Source organism: Mustela lutreola, chromosome 8, assembly GCF_030435805.1.
Source record: "Mustela lutreola isolate mMusLut2 chromosome 8, mMusLut2.pri, whole genome shotgun sequence".
NCBI lineage: Eukaryota > Metazoa > Chordata > Mammalia > Carnivora > Mustelidae > Mustela > Mustela lutreola.
Genome location: NC_081297.1, coordinates 50,371,391 through 50,380,198, shown reverse-complemented (window position 1 = coordinate 50,380,198; position 8,808 = coordinate 50,371,391). Strand labels below are relative to the sequence as shown.

The following is an 8,808-nucleotide window of genomic DNA, read 5'->3' as shown; positions in this document are numbered from 1 at the left end:
TTTTATGGCTGGGAGGAAATTTAGGTCCAGCGGGGTGAGGTGACTTGACCAACAGCTCATACTTTTTTGATATCTGACTAAAATTCCTACATCTGTTCTCAGTTTTGTGTTCCTGACATTACTGTAGTTGTGTTCTGGCCCCTCATCACATCCTTCTTTTTTAATATGAATTTTTTTTTGTTTGTTTGTTTTGTTTTGCTTAACAATATCAGAATCTAATAACAAACTGCTTGAGTTTAATCATAGATCTTAATGATACAATTTCCAATTTGATTCTGAATAATGTTCATTTGTTCCTCTAAATTAAATATATTATCAAAGAATGACTCTGTACCACAGCTGAGCATATAAAACAAAGTAGTACAAAAAGGGAGAACAAAGAAGTTTCCAAAGTACTTTGAGTACAATCAATGGGATAATAATGTATATCCAACCAAGCTATTTTCTTACTCAAAACTGCCACTAAGTGAAGAGGTGAAAATTCCTTTACTTACAGATTCTCATTTTTGGTCTTTTCTCCAGAGAAATATGATGTGCTTTTTGTTTCATTTTGTTTCAGGTTTGGCTTTTGTTGTTGTCATTAAGAATCTTTAGAGTGGGGTACCTGGGTGACTCAGTGGGTTAAGCTGCTGCCTTTGGCTCAGGTCATGATCTCAGGGTCCTGGGATCGCGAGTCCTATTTCGGGCTCTCTGCTCAGCAAGGAGCCTGCTTCCCTCTCTCTCTCTGCCTGCCTCTCTGTCTACTTGTGATCTCTCTCTGTCAAATAAATAAATAAATAAAATCTTAAAAAAAAAAAAAAGAATCTTTAGAGTGATATTTTAAAAAGAAAACAGAGCATTTTGAATAGAAATAAACTCAATGATTTGAATTTGAAGGTGTTGCTGTTTTCAAACAGTTAAGACACAGTACTGAGGAAGTATCAGCTCTGAGCCATAGTGAGGAATCAAAGAAAACTTCGTAATTTTCTAGCTGGAAGGATGGTGTTACTGCCTTTTTTTTTTTTTTTTTTTTTAAAGTAGGCCCCACACCCAATGTGGGGTGAGATTAAGAGTCACCTGCTTTACCAACTAAGCAGCCAGGTGCACCCACTGTTACTACTGATGTAGAAGGAAAATATGAGATAGCCATTTTCTTAGGGGTGGATGATTTGTCTTTTTTTTCCCAGTAAAATTTAAAGGCAACTCAGTAATTTAAGTCAAAATGAAATGTTTATTAGCAGGATTAGAGGAGACTAGAGTAGCAGGAATGCCTTGTCTTCAGTGACTAATCTTTAGTGTATCACCTGAAAGCTAATAGATGCTAAATATGTGTTTGTAGATGATAATGCATCACCAGCCTTGGATCACTCTACAGATTTACTTTTCATAGTATCGCTGGTGCCTACTACAGGCTCTGGCATATTTTAGGTGTTTAGTAAATATTTGCCGGTTGAATTCTTTATTTTTTTATTTTTAGAATTTTAATTATTTGAGAGACAGACAGTGTATGAGAGCAGGGGGGAAGGGGCAGAACCGGAGGGAGAAGCAGACTCCCTGTTGAGCAGGGAGCCCAATGTGGGACTTGATCCCAGGACCCCAGGATCGTGACCTGAGCTGAAGGCAGATGATTAACTGACTGAGACACCCAGGCACCCCTTCTGGTTAGATCTTATTAGTATTAAAAAAGCACTAGGTAGATCTACTGGGAAAATTGAGACCACCTGTAGCCACATAGCTTAAGTATCAGAACTGAGAACCCAGGCCATCTACACTAACATGACTTTTCTCTTGTAGTAAATTCTTGCCAAAGAGGCTAAGGTCATAAATTAATAACTAAATTCACTGTTTATTTTAGCTAATTCCTGCAAACTAGTTAATCTGAACAAAGAGTTCAATCTTCATGGCAAATATTATTTAGCTGAAATAGATGGTTTATCTGGGCAAATACTTCACTTAGGAAACTCACGAAATTCTTTACTTATAGAAAAACATCTTGGTTATCAAGACTTGTTTCAAAATCATCATAATGGTGTACCCACCTATTAGGGTGTCCACTTGTCTTTGTTTGCCCAGAACTGAAGGGATCCCTGGGATGAAGGGTTTTCAATGCTTAACTCTGGGGTGCCTGGGTGGCTCAGTGGGTTAAGCCGCTGCCTTCGGCTCGGGTCATGATCTTAGGGTCCTGGGATCGAGTCCTGCATCGGGCTCTCTGCTAGGCAGGGAGCCTGCTTCCTCCTCTCTCTCTGCCTGCCTCTCTGCCTACTTGTGTTCTCTCTCTGTCAAATAAATAAGTAAATAAAATCTTCAATGCTTAACTCTGGGAAAGTGCCAGAAAACCAAGGACAAATTGGCCACCATACCACCAGCCCTAAGTTATGATGTCAAAAACTCTGCCCAATCCCCCCCCTCCAAATTCCTTGTCTTAAAGGAGTTGTCCTAAGCCATTTTTACTCAGATGCCCATAACCTATAAAGTATCACTTGCTATCTTCCTCCTTCTGAGACTTCTAAGTTCCTGTGAAAGCCCTGGTCTCCCTTATTGTAGTAGACTTAATAAATTTAGCTTTCTTTAATCACCAGGTTATTCTGGTGGTCTCTTGGGGGAGACGAACAGCAGATAGCAGCTGTTGTATGTTGTATGTATGTATATATGGGAAGGTATATATATATATTATATATATAATATTGTATATATATAAAATATATATTTATTTATTTATTTTATAGCTTACATAAAACACCCACTGTATCAATGTACACTCAAGTGCTACTAATGGTTTTATTATAGAGAATGATATGCAAGTTACAACTACTATGGGGTTGAGGTTGTCTTGAATAGGGGAGAGGACCATACATATGGAAGTGGTGTTTTGCTTCAAACTACAAGTGACTGTACAATTTGAAAATAAATTTTGGTGATGTATTTAGGTTACAAAGGAATATATCTTTGAATTGATCTCAATATAGCAGTATTCATTTTTCTTTCTCTTTGCTTTCAATGTGTGTGCTAGGGCTGAGAGCTACTTTCTGTATATTACCGGAATCTCCTCAGGCTGGGATGGGTGAGAGGAGAGAGAAGGAAAGACAAAGAAAATTGGTGGGGAGGTGAGCAGTGTGGAAAAAGAAACCAAGTAAATAACGTTGAGTTTGGAGCTCCGGGGATAGGGAACCAGACCTGGGAAGGTAAAAGGTGGGAGGGAAGGTATAGATAAAGGAACATGAGGCAAATTAAACTAAAGCAAGTCTAAACATTTTATTTGGTGAAATGTTCTTCTCTGTCTGCAAAAGGAAAAATTATTAATCAACAAAATATTAAGAAAGAAGTCCCAATGCCTTCTGCCAGCTGCCTCAGAAATAGTACACATTTATTCTTAGAAATCCACAGTACAAATATTTTGAGATACCTGGCCAAAATTCTTCCCTAAGTTTATCAATGTTTCAGTAATACTCAAGAAATGTATTAACTACTTTAAGAGATTTTTTTTTTTACAGCTTGGCGGGCCAGAAGTCTTTGCTTCAAATAAAGTTGTTGTTGTTGTTGTTATTTTACAGTCAGATACTTCTGGTAGGGGGTGGCCATGTAACAACTTATAAGTCATTAACTATATAGCTATATTAAATTGATAAGAATCAATCCCAATAAAATACATTTTTTTCTGTGTAAGTATGGCGATGATACAAATAAGTGAAGAAAGTCTACTGAAATTTATTGACATTGGGAAATAAGCAAATTGTAATTTTTTTTTCCTTCTGAAGATTTATTTATTTGAGAGTGAGAGAGAGTGCAAGCGAGCGGGCTGGGAGGGGCGGAGGGAGAGGGAGGGAGAAAATTACAAGCTCAGAGCCAGAGGCAGGGCTTAATTTCATTACCCCCCACCACACACACACACACACACACTCAAGATCATTACCCTGAGCTGAAATCAAGTGTTAGACACTTAACTGACTGAGCCACCCAAGCACCCCAAACTGTAATTTTTTTTTAAAAGATTTTATTTATTTGACAGACAGAGATCACAAGTAGGCAGAGAGGCAGGCAGAGAGAGAGGGGGAGCCTCTCTCTCTGAGCAGAGAGCCCTATGCAGGGCTCCATCCCAGGACCCTGAGATCATGACCTGAGCTGAAGGCAGAGGCTTAACCTTCTGAGCCACCCAGGTGCCCCTCTTTTTATTTTTTTTTAAAGGTTCTATTTATTTGACATGGAGATAGAGAGTACAAGTAGGCAGAGCAGCAAGCAGAAGGAGAGGGAGAAGCAGGCTCCTCACTGACTAGGGAGCCCCATTTGGGGCTCAATCCCAGGATCCTGGGATCATGACCCCAGCTAATGGAGGCCACTTAACCAATTGAGCCACCCAGGCGCCCCTGTAATTTCTTTTTAAACAGCCAACTAGACAATTAACAAAAGCCAAAAAACACAATTAGACTATAAAGACAGCAGAACCATGAAGTGACATGGAAGGCAGATGAATAGAAACAGGTTCTGTGGAAACATGGCTTCTTTCGCCCATCTTTTTCTCCCTCCTGCCCCCACCCCCAGCAACCTCTCACCTTGATGTACAATTTCATCACTGCTGCAATGTTTCATTACAATATTTGTTTGTGTAGGACATGTAATCTGCTAGCTTTAACCAAAAGCTATTAAAGATTATTACTTTTATATGCATAAATGCTACGGATATCTGTGGACCCTATCTTACTAAGAGCTCTCTGGGTGGGCGTCATAGCCACTGAGAGTGATTCATAACAGCTAGAACCCATACGGCTCCATCTCTAATTTACCACTCATTTCATTTGCATTTTTAGTTTCCTAATAATAGCTTGGAGAAGTCGACTGAAGAGCCCTAAGTGTGATATAACTGTTTCAACCTCTTTTGGTGGTTATTAGTTAAATCCTTCTGTGCTTTTTGCTCCTCTCATTTTTGTGCTTGCAAGAATGTTGATATTCGGTAAATTCCTCAATTTGACCTCCCCTCACAAGGTCTTGATGGCTGGTTCATTTTCCTTTAAATTCATCAACTTCTCACATTTGTATTTCTATTAACTCACCTCGATCTCTTCTTTCCCAACAAAATAGACACTACAGACTAATACTGCACATCCAATAGTCTGAAGTTTACGTTTATTTTTTACAAAAATAAAAAAATTGACTGTGTTTGTTTTATACCAGGGGTTACTGCTAGTTACCACAAATGGATTGGATAGCAGTCCATTTTTTCTTAGGACCTAGAACAGTTTATACAGCATAGAAAATACCTAATCCTTGACAGGTTCATTGTACTTTCTGCTAATATTCACTGGCCTAGAACTATTTTTAGAGATAATTCTTTAATAACATTTCACTGGGCTTACTCATGTTTGTAATACATCATGAGTCTGTTTTGGTGATTTTAATTTTCCAAGAGAACAATTTATATCATTAGGATTAAAAAATACTCAGACATATCCCTTTTCTAATTTACAATTTCTTTTTGGGGAAGATTTTTTATATTTAAATTTTCAGATTTTATATTTGATTATTTTATTATTTGCTTTTCCCTCCCTTTCCAGCCATCTTTAGATTTATTTATCAGCTCTATTTTTTATCTATTTTGCAATTACTGGATTGTACATTATTTTTTTCTTTCTTCTGTTTTCTTGTGTGTTTGAACTTTTCCCTACTAGTTTTTTCTCTTTCTTTCTTTCTTTCTTTTTTTTAAGATTTTATTTATTTATCTGACACACAGAGAGATCACAAGTAGACAGAGCAGCAGGCAGAGAGAGGGAGGAAGCAGGCTTCCTGCTGAGCAGAGAGCCCGATGTGGGGCTCAATCACAGGACCCTGAGACCATGACCTGAGCGAAGGCAGAGGTACAACCCACTGAGCCACCCAGGTGCCCCTTCCCTAGTGTTTTCAATTGGAAAGTTGGTTTAAAATTTTTATCATTCCTCCTTAATAATGAAATCATAGACACCTATTAATTTATCTCTACAGCACTGGTCATATTCTGAAAGTGCAATATTTTTAATCTTTGATGTTTAGGTTTTTCGTTTAATCTAGTAGTGATTATAGAAGACAGTGGGTATTTCATTTATTTATTTACTAACATTTTATTTATTTATTTTAGAGAGAGAGAAAGAGAGAGAGAGTGCTAAGGAGCTAGGGGAGGAAGAGAGAATCTGAAGTCAACTCCGCACTCAGCACGGAGATGACCCAGGGCTGGATCCCATGATGGTGGGATCATGACCTGAGTGGGAACCAAGAGTAGAACTCCTAACCAACTGAGCCACCCAGGCACCCCAAGAGTGTGGGGGTGTTTTAATTACCAAGTGGTAAACATTTAACTTGGCTTTTTGATTTTACCAGTGTGGTGGCTGAAATGATATTCTGTTGTTTTAATGAAAAATTCTCTGGTTAATAGTGAGTTTAAATATCTTCTGATGTGTTTATTTTTATTTTCCTCTTCTGTAAATTGTCTATATGTTTTGAAGAGTTTTCTATTCATTGTTTATATCTTACTTTTGATTGTGGGACTTCTTTATTTACTTTATATTGCAATCATTTGTTTTTGATATATATATTACAAATGCATTATTCTGATTTTTGGTTTGTCAATTACTTTTATTTATACTGCCTTTTACTATAAAGGCAGTCTAAATTTGGATATAGCTAAATGTATCCATTATTTCTTTTATTGTTTGGTATTTGTGTGTCTGTGTACATGCATTCCTCTCCCCTTTTTTATGATCTTATATTAAGTAATTTCTACACCCAGCATGGGGCTTGAACCCCCAACCCTGAGATCAGGAGTTGCACGCTCCCCTGACCTCGCAGCCAGGCACCCCTGCATACTTGCATTCTTTAAGAAAAACTTCTCTGGGAAGTTCTGTTAATTAAAATTGTATTGGATTTCTACAATAATTTGGGTAGAGGTGACATGTTACAATCTCAAGTCTTTCTACGTTACAAGCAATCCCAATAACACTATGGATAGACCTTTTTTTTTTTTTTTTTAAAGATTTTATTTATTTATTTGACAGACAGAGACCACAAGCAGGCAGAGAGACAGGCAGAGAGAAGGGGGAGAAAGCAGACTCCACTAAGCAGAGAGCCTGACGTGGGCTTGATCCTAGGACCCCAAGACCATGACCCAAACTGAAGGTAGAGGCTCAACCCACTGAGCCACCCAGGTGCCCCTGGATAGACCATTCTTAAATGACTGATCTGTAATGCTTCTCCTGCAACTGCAGGCTTTCTTGTGTGTGTTGCTCTCCTTCTGATTTCTCTGCTTTTCCCCGTGTTGTTCACTAGAACTGTAACCAACTCCGTTACTACATACTCCCTATCTCAGAACTACAGCTTTATGTTAAGTCTTCTCATTTATAGGGCAAGTCTCCCTAATCTGTTCTTCTCTTATTAAAAAATTGTCTTGGCTATTCTTGGCCCTTTGCTTTTCTCTGTACATTTTAGAATTAGCCTGTCAAGTTTCACTAAAAAACCCTCTTGAATTGTAATTGGAGTTTTATGGCATTTATAGAATAATCTAGGGATAATTGACTTTTTATGAAGTATTGACTTTTTAAGTCTATTTATGGGATTCAAATTGTGCCCAATTTAAGTCTATTAAAAGCAATACTGTAGTGTTTGTTCCCTTATGGCTATATGTGATGTGTTTTGGGGCACAGCTCCTGATATACACATGTCAATGGAGGAATGTGAAGAACATAATACTGAGGGACAAAAATGAAGCACAAAAGGAAGTGTATAGTAAGATGCCATTTGTGTTCTAACAAAGCATTATAATTTTATCCATAAAATTTGCATATCTTTTATAGGTTTTGTTTTTGTTTTTTAAAGATTTATTTATTTGAGAGAGAGAGAGAGAGAGAGAGAGAAGGAGCAAGGGGAGGGGCAGAGGGAGAGAATCTCCAGCAGACGCTCTGCTGAGCACAGAGCCCAATGCAGGCTCCATCTCATAACCCTGAGATCATAACCTGTGCTGAAACCAGGGACCCCCAAATAGTAAAATACTTGAAGGCCTTCAGGACTGTTGTACTGGTTTACATCAGTAAGAGAACCTGTTTTATATGGAGTAAAAGAAATGTGTTCTTCTCCAATTACAGTTTTTTTTTTTAAGATTTTATTTATTTGAGAGAGAGGGCAAACATAATCAGGGTTAGGCACAGAGGACAAGGGAATAGCAGGCTCCACACTGAGCAGGCAGCCTGACTCTGGGCTCCATCCCAGGACCCATGAGATCATGACGTGAGCCAAAGGCATACACTTAACCGACTGAGCCACCCAGGTGTCCCTGCAATTACAGTGTCAAGCTCCTGTTGGCCAACTCTGTCAGAGGGAGGCCACAAAGCATCATCTTCTGTAATTTCACTATCATCAATAATTCTTTTCAGTTCCTCCATTATATTCTTGTGCACGTAAGCCTCCTTTCTGGTCATGACACCATTTCTGTAACTACTGTTGTTGGCATACCTAAGCTTTCTCTCCAGAAACTCATGTCCAAACTTGCCCTCCTGCTCTACCTTGTAGCGCAGGTGGAAATCACTGGCCATACCATTTCTGTTCTTTCTTTTTGTTTGTGTTTACAATTTAAATCACTCATTTATTTTTACCTTTTCTGTTTTACTTTACTTCAGGTTTGTGCCTTCAAGTGGTACATAGTTGGTTTTTACTTTTACTTTTATTCTATTTTAAAGATTTTATTTATTTATTTGACAGACAGAGATCACAAGTAGGCAGAGCAGAGAGCCCGATGCACTTGCTAGATCCCAGGACCCTGGGATCATGACCTGAGCCGAAGGCAGAGGCTTAACCCACTGAACCACCCTGGTGCCC

The 8,808-nt window shown here is 38.4% G+C and overlaps 1 protein-coding gene across 1 annotated transcript; it reads right to left on the bottom strand.

Moving 5' to 3' along the window:
* Positions 1–5,897: 5,897 nt before the first annotated feature.
* On the bottom strand, positions 5,898–8,525 carry LOC131839712 (protein mago nashi homolog). Its single transcript, XM_059187466.1, has 3 exons — positions 8,282–8,525; positions 7,950–8,081; positions 5,898–5,962 (listed from the first exon to the last, which is right to left on the bottom strand). The coding sequence occupies exons 1-3, from the start codon at positions 8,523–8,525 to the stop codon at positions 5,898–5,900; spliced, it is 441 nt and encodes a 146-aa protein (XP_059043449.1).
* Positions 8,526–8,808: the final 283 nt, after the last annotated feature.